The sequence below is a fragment of the Corvus brachyrhynchos genome, unplaced genomic scaffold (assembly GCF_000691975.1).
Source record: "Corvus brachyrhynchos isolate BGI_N302 unplaced genomic scaffold, ASM69197v1 scaffold255, whole genome shotgun sequence".
Lineage (NCBI taxonomy): Eukaryota > Metazoa > Chordata > Aves > Passeriformes > Corvidae > Corvus > Corvus brachyrhynchos.
Genome location: NW_008238358.1, coordinates 3,650,254 through 3,665,932, shown reverse-complemented (window position 1 = coordinate 3,665,932; position 15,679 = coordinate 3,650,254). Strand labels below are relative to the sequence as shown.

At 37.0% G+C, this 15,679-nt stretch overlaps 1 protein-coding gene across 1 annotated transcript in view; it reads right to left on the bottom strand.

The window, feature by feature from the left end:
• The window catches only part of TTN (titin), a 242,421-nt gene extending 230,323 nt beyond the window's left edge, over window positions 1-12,098 (bottom strand). The window contains exons 1-9 of the mRNA XM_017735567.1: window positions 11,885-12,098; window positions 9,821-9,924; window positions 5,399-5,602; window positions 4,407-4,694; window positions 3,536-3,624; window positions 3,197-3,438; window positions 1,200-1,485; window positions 805-957; window positions 216-335 (exon numbers count right to left, since the gene is read on the bottom strand). Coding sequence (XP_017591056.1) covers window positions 216-335; window positions 805-957; window positions 1,200-1,485; window positions 3,197-3,438; window positions 3,536-3,624; window positions 4,407-4,694; window positions 5,399-5,602; window positions 9,821-9,911 — 1,473 coding nt within the window. The 5' untranslated portion in view covers window positions 9,912-9,924; window positions 11,885-12,098. The remainder of the gene's footprint in view (window positions 1-215; window positions 336-804; window positions 958-1,199; window positions 1,486-3,196; window positions 3,439-3,535; window positions 3,625-4,406; window positions 4,695-5,398; window positions 5,603-9,820; window positions 9,925-11,884) is intronic.
• Window positions 12,099-15,679: the final 3,581 nt, after the last annotated feature.

The window sequence follows — 15,679 nt, the reverse complement described above, 5'->3', positions numbered from 1 at the left end:
TCTTAGGTATAAATAATGGAAGTGAAATCAAAAAGGAAAGACAGTAATCCAAGATAAGTGACAGGAAAATGATAGCACTGTAAACTGGAAGAGCGAACATGCATAAAAGGAACAAATAATAACAGTTGTCTTGTTCATAGGCTTGTCTTTTGTATGAGATATCAGATTTTTGAACAAGGTTGGGCATAAAAATCAGAGGTAAAATCTCTATTCACCTTTTCAGGAGAGATGTGCCTTTGTTCTTGTGAAGTGACAATTCCTTCTCTAGTTCTTGATATCATAGTTTGTTTTGTGGCTTTATCACTGGTAACTACTACCATTGCCTCCTTTTTCATCTGATTTTTATAGCAACAAACAAAAAAAACCAAAGCCTTAAAATTCATTTTGAAAAATTGATCATCAAAATAAGAGGAGAAGGAAAAACAAGAGAGAAGAGAGGAAAAATACTAAAGGAGAATTATTTTTTTCCTACTGGGGAAATTATAAATGAGATATTAGAGAAAAAAATTCATCATTGTAAGAATAACGTTAGAGAATAAATAAGAAGAAAGAATAGAGGATCACTTTTAGAGAAAGCATCCTTAAACTTAAAAAGAGTAATTAGTTCAATCCTGTTATGATGGAATGCAATTGTGTAAGTGAGCCTGAGCATTCCTTTGCAGTCTAGGTGTTCTAGATGAGTATGCATGCTTTTGCAGTGCACTGGGTCATATTTTGTTAATTCTTCACAGTGAATCATGCCTTGTTTGCATGTTGGATGAAGGGATAAAGGGAAATCATAGAATGTCTGTGCTCTGTTTCTACCTGCTCGTGAACAGGCTGAACGTGGACTGCAGTCATTGCTGTCCTTTTAGCAGTTTGCTCCACAACACCTGGAGCTGGTTCTCTCACCATGGCTTGATCCACAGCAGCAACCACCGTAGCAATAGCTGCTGTTTTTTCACTGTCCTTTCTCACCTATATTAGTCACATCAAAAGACATTTTTTCATGTTTTGCGTACATTCAGAAGAAGCACAAACAAGTACAGAGACAGAATGTTGCAAAGAAGCATTTCCATATCTGCGGCAGAACTCTCTCAACAGCAGATGCACACGTGTTTTTACACACAGCCTCTCAGACTCCATTTAGCAGATCTATCCAGCTGGGGTGAGACCCCACATAAAGCAAACCCAGTGTTTTTTCCAGAAATAGACTTTACCTCTCTAGCACCAGTGACCACCTCGCCAGCAGTAGCACCAGTAACAGTAACTTGCTCTTGGACCCCGTATCTCCCCTCCCATCGTTCTTCAGTCACTTGGGTAGTGCTTGTAGATACTCTTGTTTCCTTCATCTGAGATTCCATGGTTGCAGTATATCCTTCCTGCTTCCAAGGAGGAAGGACATCAGCCCCAGCTGTTGTCACTACATGTGGTTTACGGATTGGAGATGGAGATTTCACTGGTCTAATAGGTGAGGTGGAGATTCTGCCAGCAGGAGAAACTGACCTATTGAAAAAATTAGAGTATTAATATCATTAATCTACTGCCACAGAGTGATAACTGTGTAAACACCTTCAGCCTGAATGTGAACTCACTCCCCATTTAGGATATCTTCAGTAAGGTGTAGTTGGATTTTAAGAAAAGTTTTTGAGAGGTTCTATTTGTAAATTACGCTAACTTGTTTTTAACATTATGCCTAATGCGTGTTTTTGTCATCCTCATAACTGTAACCTATCTTTGTAGTAGCTTAGTTTCCAAAAAGAAATAAGAGCAAGTGGTAAAAGAAATTTCACTCAACCAAATATATTTGAAATATATTTGAAATTGATTTTGCATTTGCTCTATCCTGATTCTCCTAATAGGAATAACATAAAAGGCTCACAGGCTGTAAATACTACATAATACATTCATGGTCCAGTTTCTGTAGAGAGACAAAATAATAATTGTAAACAATCTTTATAAAAATGTCATGTGGCAACCACCTAGCAAAACAACTGGATGTACTCCTGTACTACATCTTATTTCCATGTATCACTCATATATGTACTCATAATCCAGGCAAGTTTATCAGTGCCTGTATTTCTCCCCACACTTATATTTACAAATCTCAGACACAATAATCCACTTGACAAGTGCTAGTTTCTAAATTTTGATATTCCAAAAATTCAATCCTAATCCTAGCAGACAGTTTTAAAGCATTTTCCAAAATTCTTAAACAGATTTTCTAACTTAGAATTTCTTTGAGTGGAATTTTGTGGGCTGTATTTCCAAGAGAACATTAGCAAATAGCAGCAGTAGGGGGCAGCATCATCATAGTAATTTTAAGATTTTTTTTTTTTCTAATGTCTTGTATGCTGAAAAGGGGTCTACTAGCAAGGGAGGATAAACTTCTAGTTCCATATGTACTCTAGATGGCACTATTGAATTCTTTTTTCATGTATGCGGTTTGTTAGTTACTGCTTGTTGCTATCCGTCTGTTTATTCCTGTCCTTGCAAGTTATTCTCATGGGGCAAAATTCACCAGCACAGCCAGCTCTGGCAACTTAAATGGGACTCTTCTGAGCACTCAGCTTGGAGACATTCCTTCCATGATGTTTGTACTTCAGGATACTGAAACTGCAGGACTTTCAAAACTCTTCATTTTACCTGCCCCTCAGCACAGACCTCATGGGGTCTCCCATACCATGAGCCTTGCTCTTCAAATCACTCACTTTACCTCTCTAGAGCCTCTACGCAGCAGAGCTAAACTTCATTTTTCCATAGCCACATTTAGCTTGCCTACCTTCAAAACATTGTTTCTGTAGTCATTACCAGCACACACAGAACATGAGCCAATTTTTTTAAAATATCCTTTTGTTCTGTTTGCCACTCATCAGTGTCATTGCTCTTTTCTCTGTTCATCTAAAATAATCGAGGGCCAACTGCTCTACTGTTTTCGTCTCTTTCATCATGAAATGGAGCTGCAAGTGCTGCTTTGGCTCCATGTAGAGCAGTCAAATGGGATTTTCTACAATAGGGGATAGAAGTCTACATAGGAGGCAAGCACTTCTATAGCAGTGGCAAATATAGAACATTACAGCTCGCCATCAAAATAGACCCAGTCAGTAATAGGTCTGTGCATTCTTTCATTATGTACCATGCTCTCATTCTGCAGCATTACTGCTGTATGTGAAAATGACTCCAAAACCAGTATTGCCTGGAAGAATAGTAATTTTACCTTACTGGTGAGGGCGTTGGTGCTCTGACATGTCTTACGGGCGATGGTGATTGTCTAACGGGTGATGGTGATTGCTGTCGTGCCATTTGTGCTTTTGCAGCAGTTGTTGGGGTTGGTGATTTTGATGTAGGTCTAGGAGGCATTCGTGGAGGTGCCTTGTGTGGGAGCTGTTGGGTGGTTGCACCTTCTACAATCATTTCAACGCTTGTAAGTGATCTGGCATCAAAGTGGGCTTCAGTCTTCTACAATGAAAAGCAAGAAAAAGAAAACTAGGGTGAGATACTGTAGAAGTAACCCTCCACACTTTAGCCATACCTGCTTTGTTTTTGAAAATTATACCTTTTCAATTCTGGCTTGTCTTGTTTGTGAAATCTGAGCAGTCGAAACAATTGTCTTCGTCTTTTTAGCAGGAACGGCTTCTTCCTCGCCTTTTGAAAGAGAAAACGTGGTCAAAAGAATTGGATATGGCAACAATCATATATCAACAGTTGGAGAAAAAAGTGAATGGTCAACTTCAATTATATAAAAATCTGTATACACAACTGAAAAATAATAATAAATAAAAAAAATAATAAAAATAAATAAAAATGAGCAACCATCTGTTTTGCCTTCAATATCTACAGACGGGTAATTGTGAAAACAGTTGAAGCAATATTACTGCATTACCAAGTCATTAGAAAAAAATTCAAAGCAAAATAAAATACATTCATTGTAGATTCTTCATATCAGTCCTGGATCTAAAATGATTACAGCATCTCTAAGCCTGACTGAGGTGAAACTCAAGCAAGACTGCTCTGGGTAGCATGATTCCCTGCTAAAATTCTCTGTCTTCATCCTTACCAGCCTCATTTGCAAGACCATGTACAGTTATGCAGTCTAATGTATCTATTCTGTCAAAGCCAGCTTACAAATAAAACTTTGAGAGATTTACAGACCAAAATGAGAACAACTCAAGGTATCCCATACTTCTTTCCATCAATTATATCCTCCACTTAAAGAAGACCCATTCTGGAGAAAAAGTCCTTTTAATTCTCAGACAAAAATCTTACGCAATTTTCATCAAAGACATTGTTTTTTTCACAGCAAGTTAATAACTCTTGAGAAAGGAGTTATAAATTAACTTGTTGATATAACTGGAATGAAGTGGGGCATATTGCACCACTACAATTAATGCTCTGATTTTCATGGCCTGCAACTTTAGCTCTATTACCTTGAATTAGCAATTCAGCTGTTGAAGTAGCACGTCCCACATTATTTGTGGCGTTTACAGAATAGGTGCCGGAGTCTTCAGGATATGCTTCTGCAATTATTAAGCTGTAAAGGTCTCCTTCTTGTACAATTTTAAAATCGGGGGAACTTTTGATTTCTACTCCATCCCGATAGAACTTCACCACAGGTGTAGGGATTCCAGTCACTCTCACGTCAAGTCGAACTTGACTTCCTTGTCTTGCAGTCATGCTCTGTAGTCGTTGTGAGAAGTTTGGTGGCGCTGTTCCAGCTGCATTTTTATTGAAGAAGTAAATAGAAAAACAATGGTATCTGTTAAAAAGAACTGCAAATAACTAGAAACTTTCATTACTAGAAGTGCATGAGGTCTATTTCTTCTTCACATGCTACTGATAGTACCTTCTGAAATATTCAAAACATTAGGAGTTGATATGCCAAAATGCAAACACCCTTAGCTTTATTCAAGAATTTAAAATTTCTGATATTTCTGATTATACCTATGATTGCAAATGTTTCTAGAATTACAGATACAGTATTTGTAACCATAGGCATTAAGCATAGTCTCTCGGTATGGCCTTTTATGTGGCTTATTCTGTTAAATATAATTGATACCATTAGATATCATTAATGGCTCCATCCTGCAGAACTTTATCCTTTCTTTTACAAGCAATTTCAATGCAGCCAGTAGGACAGACCACAGGAGCAGAGGTATAAGGACTGAGCCAGAACCTTGTAATTATGAATAAGGGTTTGTGAGATCAAGATCAAACTTTATACAGTTAAAATGTAAAGGACACTGTTAGATGTTACTGGTGAGAACACATGCTGAATCCTAGACTGCTTTAGGAAAAGGAATGAGGTTTGCCATTTTTTTGGTGATCACGTACTTAAAATTGGAACTGTTTGATTATGTGTTACTCTTCTATCTCTCACACTGCTAGCAGGCAGAGGTGCCTTTCTTTAGCTGCTTTGTACCTGTCACAAGTAGTTCAGCAGTACTAGTCGCTTGCCCAGATCCATTGGTGGCTTGGACAGTGTATCTTCCGCTGTTGGCTTCTGTCACGGCGGGGATCACCAGTTTAGCGCGGCCATCACTAAACGAGATCTGCACACCGGGCAGGGTTGCAGCAGAGAGAACCTGGCCATCCCGATACCAGTTCACCTCAGGAACTGGGAAACCTACAGAGAAATGGGGATAAATGGAGGTTAAGACATTATGAAATGCCAGATATAAAAAATTACCAGAACACACACTCAGGTGTGCACAGTTACAGTGGAGCATAATGCCATAGGCATGGCTATATGTTCAGTGGCAAAGGAATTTCTTTTTAGAAAGGTCTCTAAAATGCACAGAGCAATAGGACAGCTGCACTGGCTCCTGTATTTAGGAAATCACTTGAATAATGAGAGGACTGTAGTGTTTGGCAATCCTATTAAGAAATAGATGTTCATTAAAATCATGAGGGGGATGATTTAATTCATGTGCAGTATTTTTAAAACTTATTTTCTAGTATGTAAGTAGGATTTGTTATTGCTAGAATATTTATCCAGTCCAATAGTCTGGAGATAATGTAAAGATCAGTACTTCCAACCAAATGAAGCATTTGTTCTAACACTACCATGGTTTTAGAAAATGAAGTGACAGAAAAAGTGACTGCTGTAGACATTAAAATCAAATGCTAGCAAAGTTTTGGGGGTTTTAATTTCCCTTTCTGGAACTTTTTGAGTTTGACCAACAGCAGTCATCTGGAATCAACTTGTTGTTCAAATACATAATTCTTTTGTTGCCAGGGTCATGAACAAGAGTCTTCTGGTCAGAAAAATTTCACTTGTACCTACAGCTAATTTTTGGATTCAAATGGTGATTTTAGATTCCCTGTAGAAATTCTCTTCCCAGTGTTCTACTCAGCCAAATTTATTGAGCAACTTAAATCCATTTGATGAACAAGTAAACTTCTTATATGAGCCACATTCTCACATAAGGAGAACACATAATTTAAGGAGATGGTTCCAGCTCAAAATCTTTTTCATAGTCCTAGAACATAAATTCTTAGAAATTAAAATCCCTGCAAATTCACTTCATGTACATATCCACTCAACCCAAATCATCAGTTGTGCTGCACAGGGGCTCAGGACTGAGATCTGAGACTGCATTTACAGATGAATTAATTTTCCCAGTTCTAATCTCTGTGGTTTGGAAAACCCCAGGTGCACAGAATTCTGCTTCCTTTCTAGGGTATCCTGCCTATAAACCAAATAAATTATTAAGGATTTTAATGTACCAGGAAAATGATGGTGTGAGACTAAAGTGAAAGAGAAGCTGTGATATGTAGATTGAAGCTTTTACTGGTTGACTGCAGTCCCATCAGACTTGGTTAGGAAAGCTTAAAATCTTACTCACAGTAAAGCACTGGTATTAGGAGAACTGTAAAACAGAAACTCGCACACACAGAATGTGGACAGTTTTAGGGAGGATGAGAAATCAAAAGGGTAAAAGAACATTTAAGCATTGGAACTTTCACAGATGGAAGTTATCAAAGAGTCCTGATGGGATAGTGTAATTCAGTTTTGTGCTATTGGTGTAGGGCAACTTAGGCATTATCATCATAAACATAGAGTATATAGCAGACCCCAGTGATTTCATTCAGAGCTATGTGTCCTCAATATTTGTGAAAATTAGTTTAAAATTGTTTTAAGCAAGGAAACCTCCCAGAAACATGTCCTCAATAGTGAATTTCTTGAAACACTGTCAAAAGTTCTATTTTCTTGTGGTGGTATTATATGATGATTAGAAAACATGGGAGTTTCTGTGGCAGGTTGAAAAAGGTCTGCATTTTCAAAATGGAGTCTGTTTTGATGTCTCAAACTGCTATGTACAAGGGATCCAAAGCTAGAAGCCATTTTAGAAATCTGAGCCCAAGTTTATATCAAAAATTCGAGTCCATAAATTTACTAGCACTCCCATGTCCCAGAGCTAGGTAAGATCTAACTCAGAATAAAGATATATGTGCCTGGTCTGTATGGAGTAGGGGTTTACTTCTACATGTCCCAAATGACACTATGATTTATCTATTAAAATTAGGACAATCTCTTTTCATTTTAGAACTGTCCTTGAGGTTTTTTGAACTTTAATGCCAAAAAGAAGAAAATTGACCTGACATGCCTCAGATTCACCTCTTCAGTAATTGAATTCAATAAGATTCTCCTCACAATGATGTGAGAGGAACTGCCAGCTTGTGTATGATCTGTGTGCTGCTTTCAGAAGTGAGCACTATTTAAGGGCTGTCTTGCACTGGGTAATACCTTTAAATATCAGTTCAATAAAGGGTACAGCTCAGTTCTTTATGAAAAAAATCAAACTTGATCAGCACTGTGGAGACATGAGCATTGGCACAGTTCTAATGCCAGCAACACTTCTGACTTTCTTGTCTCATGACTCCTCAGTCACTGGTGACCCAGTAGGACTCCCCCTGTGACGATGTCGTGGCTGCTCTGGCATTCGCTGCTTTTAATAACAGGGTTTGTGTGTTCTGTGCTTTCTGTTACATGCTGGGTATACTCATCTGATATCAACCCTATGTAATGTGACACTTAATTCACAGTCTAATACAACAGCACAATTAATTTGTTCTAGTTTACACACAGCAAAATTGCATCTCAGGTGGTTGCTAAGCTCTTCTTGATACCCTTAGATTAACTGAGCTCTTCACATTTGAACTGTAGCTCTGTATTAATAGTTGAATTATATAAAAGAGCAGTGTTATTAGAGATAGAGAAAAATTCTGAATTTCAAATGGACAATAATTCATGGCAGATAGAAAGGGCAAACATTACAGCAGGATAAAGCTGTGTAGTCCTTTATTTATGCAATTTGTTACAGTAAAAACCTATCCTGTTTTTTATGCTGTAGAAAAACTAAATGCCAAGCCACTGTCAGATCTTTCAAGCTTGCTGGATGTTTGTAGGGCAGGAAAGAGATACCAGAATCTCACAGTGTGAAAAAAAACCCAACAAGAGGTTGACTCACAAGATATTTGAGACTAACATACAAATATGGCATATGCTATTAGAAAAACTGCTGCGTCTTCACTTAGTAAGAAATCAAGTTCCTCTCACAAGTACTCCATAATATCACACAAATGAAATTAGCCAAAATCACACATTGAATAATAATATTAGCGTCCTAACTTTTTCTGATGATATATTTAAGTATTCATAATAATAATAAGTATTGCAAACATCAGTGGAAAAAAATTTCACAGAAAATTTACAGTGCAGAAGAAAGAAGAGAAAATCAGGGCAATTAACTGAAGAGTAAGGGCCAAATAATAGAATATGGCATGAAAAAATGTCATGGATGCAAACTGCAGGACATGTTCAAACACCTTGGGTGAGCCAGTGTTATGCAAAGGGAGCAAGGGATGAAATACATGGACCATAGATGTCAGAGATCTTTACAGTTGCACAGATCATGTGTTTGCACCTGTCACAGAGAATCTGAGAAGTGCTTTATGGTATGTGGACCATCACATTGCTAATGCCTGTAAGACAATATAATTCCACCAGCAGGAACATATGCCATTTCCCCTTAGTCACTGCTGAGGTTAGAGATACTCTTAGAACAGGGTGTTGGGTCTCTGGTAACATTATCTCAGGGGTTTGCATGGTGTTTTTCACAAGATAGGGTGTTTGTAGACTGGAGAAATCAAGCATCCTTTAAATTGCTTGGCATCTTTAAATTGCATAGCCAACATAAATTGTATTAATCCAGCCTGATGTTACCATCAGGATCACCAGATACATCTATTATTTAGCATACTAGGGTTTTCTACCCTCTTCAGTGGCCAGGTGGGCCTACATTTTGTGCTTTTAATCCCTCTCCTAGAACTCTGGAATTATTAAATTTAAGGGCACAGAAATACATCTTAGCTAGAGTAAAGCTTAGCAAAAGGTCTTGGAAGAGCTAGCATAAACCCTGCTTTTTGCACCCTGACTTTTAATTCTGTCCAGTCATCATCCAAATGGGATTATTCTTTCTGCAGGCACATGAAGTTCCCTCATGAGCACAGTGTGTATTTTTACATATATGCATTTAAAGGTATTTCACTCCAGTTTTGATGGTTCTAACATACATGAGAGTCAGACACCAGGGGCATGGCAGGACAATTGGCTACTGCTTGGACAGCCGTGTAAGTTTATACAGTATGTTTGTGGATATTTGACAGCACCTCACAGTGCTGATCAGCACTGCGTGATATGGATATATATGCATGTTTCAGAACTCATTTTACCCATTCATATCAGATTATGATCTATGAAAAGTGTCATCATTTTTCATTAGAAAAGAAATGAGTGATAAACAATAGCAAATCTTGGAAGAGTGAATCAAAATCTTACCACTAATATGAGCCTCAAAGGTTGCGGCACTACCCTCCAGTGCCACAACACTTTGTAATGGCTGTGTAAATGTTGGTGCTTTTGTCGTCATCTTTACAGGCACTCTGCAAGCAAAAAAAGCCCATAATTAGTTATCAATGGTGGAAATGTTATTATATGCACACACTTCTTGCAAGATTTTAAGAATACTTGTAGTTATTCTCTGAAAGATCTACTCTTCTCAGTTTTAAATCGGAATGACCTGGCAAAATGTAAAGATTGTGGGTTTTGACAAAGTTGTAAAGCAAATTACTCTTGGAGCATGCTTGGCTGAGTTGGATGGGAAACCTTTATATTTAGCAGAGCTGTGCTTTGGCATTGCAAGTATGCAGCAGGAGACAAAATTCTGCTTGACTCACTGTGTGACCTTCCACAGGTCATTTGGCCTGCCTCTCTTTATCTATTAACTTTTTTATCTTATGAGAAAGTAATTTCCTTGTATAATTTTTTAAAATATTTTGCTGGTGCAAAATATTTGCATTCTGCAATGAGAAGACAACTCATAACTAAGACACTAAGTTGCAATTTAAAAAAACGTGAAGGTCTGCAATGTATTTAGCTTAATGATTAACCAAATGCCAAGAGACTGTTTTAAAAGCACCCTGTAAGTAGTGAATAATTTCACTTTACAGAAGCATATTGGTATTAAAGATGCAAATAAAATTCCCCTCTTTCTTAGAGAGTATCTCAGTGGAATTTTGAATATGGGAAGCCAGCCACCTTCGAAATGTGAGCTAGGATATAAGGTAGCCACTGATGATGGCTTGAACAACTGCAAAGCCATGTGAAATCTGAAAGAAAGTTTGCTTTCTCTTGCTATGCCACAAGATCCTACTTTGAAATAACGTACTGCCACTAGAAAAGCTTGTGTGTCGATATTTTATATTTGCATGACCTATTTATTTACTGATGTTGAACTGTGCAGTTTTTAAAAATGTAGCTAGCATCTTCTCAATATTACCATACATCCATTAAAGTTACCTTTTTTCCTCATTAAAAAATTCCACTGAGAGCATATCAGGTCTCAAAACAAAAGCCCCACAATTTTTCAAGCCAATCTTACTCACATATTTACTTCCATTTACTTTAGCTTTTGTGCCTGATTTTGCAACAGTCCCAAGCTTCAATTAAAAATGAGAAAGTGAAGTTTCTCTCACTATGAATCAAGTTTATTCTACCTCTCACAGGGGTGAAAATTCTTCATTACGTGAGTTCCTTCATAGAAATCAGGGCCTGATGCATACATGCAATAGGTGCATAAGAGCAGAACTGGATATTGTATTGGGATTTTCAGGTCCAGTTACAACTATGTTTTGGACCTCAGCTAAAAAAAATGGAAATAATTTTACCATACAATTAAACATTATGACAGCTTGTACATATATGTAATTTGCAGGATAGATCAGAAATAATTTAATTAAATAGAACTGTCCTTGACTTCCCACAAAGTCTCTATATTCCATTGTCCAAGCAAATTCTGGTGATGAACATCTGATCTTATAAGGCTTCTTGTATAATTAGAATTGAAAGTATGCATCTAAAATGTCATGTTCCAGAAATAACCTTCACAGCCATGAATGACAGCAGACAAGTGTTCCAGAGCTGCCATGTAACTGATACCTTAGCAGTTGTTTCCCTTAAAAAGTCATCAACGCTTAGCTGATACCATATGCATTTTATCAGAGCTATTCTTGGAGCTTCTCAGTTTATCTCGCAGTAGCGTAACCTTGAACACTCCCAACAGAAAGGAGTTTTTAAGTTAAGCACATGTTTCCATGCACTTTTAAAATCTTAATTTATGTAGTCTTTAGCAATAAAATACACTGGAAAAAACCTTTTTGCTGAGAGTTATCAACGCTTACTCCAGAAATTAAGGATATAATCTTGACAGAGGATTTAAGTGTTTCACGTCTATACTCTGAAATCTATACCCCCCCTGTGAGCAAATTTATAAAAAATAGATTGTAACAGGATTATTAATGACTGATAAAGCCCTTATTACACCAGCAGAAACATGCTACTAACCTGATCTCTCAAAGTGCCTGCAAGAGTGGGCTAAGCCCAACGAAATCTTCTTGAACGACGTCCTTATCCAGAGTAAGATTTTTTAGACAATCCCAGCATGAGAATTGTAGAGCCTCTAATCATAAAAACAAAACTACACAGTCTTGACAGTGTAGTTTTGTTTTTTTGCAATCCCTACACCCGAGGCGAGGCGGGGAATGCACGACTGCTCAGAAGTGCTAACATAGTTGTTTCGCTTTATATACCCCAGCTCTGCTGACAGGTCTGCCTCATCATGTCAGTGCCAGTTCTGATTGGTTTCCTGAAAGAAAGTATCTTGTGAGAGGGGATTCACTCTCTGTAACCATACACCCCTCTTGGTTTTGATTGACAAGGCTAACTTTGGAGGCACAAAAGGGATTCACTGAGGAAACCTCAGCTGTTCCAAAGCTTTTGGTTTATAATTCAATTTAGTTTATGAAGTGCAGTTTACAAGCCATTGCAAATTTCCTAAGTCATAATCACAAGACAAAGAGAACAATAAAGAAGCATTTTAGCAGGGCAAATGGACAAGTCAGAAGTCATCATATCAGTGAGACTCAGTCTTACTTTCTTTCATTATAAAACATCCAAGAAGCCACACCAAATGCATGTGTCAATCACTAGACTAAATAAGTAAGCTGAGCTCAGACAAGTGGCTGCACACTATTAGAATACACTGTTTAAACTTTTTATTTTGCATAACTTTGAATTCTAAAATTGTGTTAGGTAATACATAGATTTGGTGCTCTAGGGTTGTTTTTGTTTCTTTCACAATTTTTCTGTTGGATGTTCCAAGCAGTTAAGCTTAACAAACAGTAGCATACAATGTGCAGAAACACAAATTTTGTGAAATTAATTTGACACAGACAAATACTGTCATTTAAAAAAAAGATTTTAAGTCTAACTGCTTTTTTCTACACCTGTGTAGGCCTTGTGCAGACCTCAGACCATGGAACAGCATATTGGTTTGTGAACTTCCATTAGCCCAGCTTTGTCACTACACAGCTAACTGTGCTATTAGAGTTGCTGCTGGAACAGACATCAGAGTTAGAAGACTACTCTTGTTTATGGCTGGAATGGGAGGTGTTTTACCACATTACCTCGTCTGCCTGTTCCTATTCCTGCCTATCTAGCAAACTCTTTAAGCACATAACTGGCTCATAAGAAGACTTACTTAAAATTATTTGCTTAAAATCAAGCATGTGCTTAGCTGCTTTGGTAAATGGAGAACTTCAGTCTGAGGTTACCAAGTTCCACATCGAAAAGGACCTCCCTGAGAATGCTGAGATAAGTAAAGACAGATTGGAGTTCTGTACTATCAGCTGCACTTGTGTTTGAAAACAACCTGAAGGAAACCTCCAGCAAGAGAGGCAGAAAATGCCAAGGAGAGAGAGAGTTTCACTGCTGTGATTCCTGCAAGGGAGTCATAATGCTATAGTTTGCAGATCTGAAAAAAATAAGAAATTACATATTGCTGTGATCTCATAAAATAACTTCAGAAATTTGATCTGCTCTTTAATTTATCCATCTCATAAGGTGGCAACTTCATGGCTACTCTAGGCATGCAGCAGTATCAACAGCAACACAAATGGGAGGAACAGTCTGTACACTGGTACTACCTGAACCATGGCTCATTTTTAATTTCTTTTTGCAAATAGATTTCAGAGAGCCTAATCACTCTGTACAAGACTGAGAATGACAGCAAATGCAATGAGGGGGAGGTCAAGCTAGCTTATACCAAAAAAACATAAAATATCCAAAGAATCTTGTGTAAAAGATATAAAATTTCTATTTCTAAGTAGAGACTTGTTAAATTAGCAGAGAAATGTTTTTCTCTGTAGCTAAACACTTAAATAGTCAGTGAAAAATCCAGCTTGAAGAAAAACACAGGCTAGTATTTGCAAACTAAAAAAACGCAGGCAGCTTAATGATGATGTCTAAATCAAATAAACAATTAAAATTTTTATGAACATGTGATAATTTTTAAATGACAGAAATATAAAGCCTGCCACTTTTGAAGTTATGAGATGGTCAGAAGTTTGTGTGTTTCTATTAACATCAAGTCAACAATGACTGATAACAATAATGTTACAAGGGAAAAAATTTCCTGCTTTCAAATACTTAAAGCAAATAGATTGTATTTTAAAAAATAAGTTCCTTTCTGTTTAACTTTTACATCTGTTTTTAATCATCTGTTTCCATTCCAACAAAAGCTTTTACCTTCTCAATTTTTTACTTTTAATACAGAAATGAAATTGAACAGTGGAATATTTAGCTCATGTCCTCAAGGAAATATGAATTATTTATCCTACATGCCTTCTGTCACATTTATATCACATGATTTCTACATGTTTAGTGTCACATAGTGTACCCACAAGAAAAATCAGAAGGACGACTTCAGTCATACTGCTGGTAAAAATGATGTTATTTTTTTTCTCTAGCATCAAACAAAAATCAGATCCAGATAAGACTTTTTTGTCAGGAAGATATTTAAATTTGGGATAGTTATGAAAATTTCAGGGTCTGCTTGCTTCAGTCTGATACTGCTTGAAGTATAAACTATGTATTGCCAATGTTAGCATATGTACTACATAGTAGGGCACAACACATTTAAGGAGTAGCAGGTGATGTTTAACACAGTGAAACGTTGTGGTGTGAGCACCTGCAATCTCTTTGTATGTGATTCACTTTGATTAATTGTAATAATCCTAATGACTTGATCAATGGAGCTGCCTTACTAGGCCCACATGAAGATGCCTTGAAAGCTGAAGACTCTAGTCAGAGCTGAAAGACAAAATTAATTATTTCTTGAACACTTAAAATTTCAAAGTGCCACCTAAACAAGTTTTTACTGTGCTTTTTTGAGCGGAATTTCCTAATACTTCTTTTAAAACTTCACGGTCTTTACTTTTCTTCATTGTTTGCCAAACACTGGTAGTTTTGTACTACCAGTGTACTCTGCTGTAGCGGCACAGCCAATGTAGCACAAATCCTGCTTTCTTTCCTGGTCCCCTAGTCTATCTACAAATGCTAATTTGCAAACTGAGTAAAAAAAATTAGTACCTTTCCCATTTCCTTCTTTACTTCCATTTTCACTGTCTCCCTTGGTTCCGTTCTTTCCTATACAATAACTATTATATCTCCTTTTATTTACTATTTTCATTTTACTCTGTCCTCCGATCAACTGTGTGAACCAAGGGAGTAATGAGATAAATAATTTGGCCACTTTACATAAAAATTCTCACTGATAAAATGCTGTCCTAAATACTTATAGAACTGACAAAACAGAACCCAAAATATATTTATATTCTTGCTGAATTTCCATTTTTCCAAGTACACTTAAGAAAAAAAATTACTTTCCCTTCTCCTACCCACTTTCTTTCTTTAAACTTAGAAATAACTAAAAAATTCTAAACTGTTAAATCACTAAATACTGACTTGAAATCAAAACATATTTCAACCACCTTTATCAACTTCCCTTTCCCTGCTAATACTACAAACAATACTTTGTAACAAAACCTTTAAAACCTTAAATACAGGCTATAAATTGAATTATACGCATGAGAATATCCACGTTTGTCCGCTGCAGCAGGCTTCTGAAAGGCTGCTACATTTTCAGGTGCTAAAGATTCTTATTTGAGCCACTGTAATTGAATATGCAAGATACACTAGCCTTTTTCAATACAAACTAAAACCTGCTTGCAAAAAAGTGTTACTGAAGAAGGCACTGTCAGTTGCTTCCAAAGTAGAAAACGTAACTAAGGCACTAAGTAA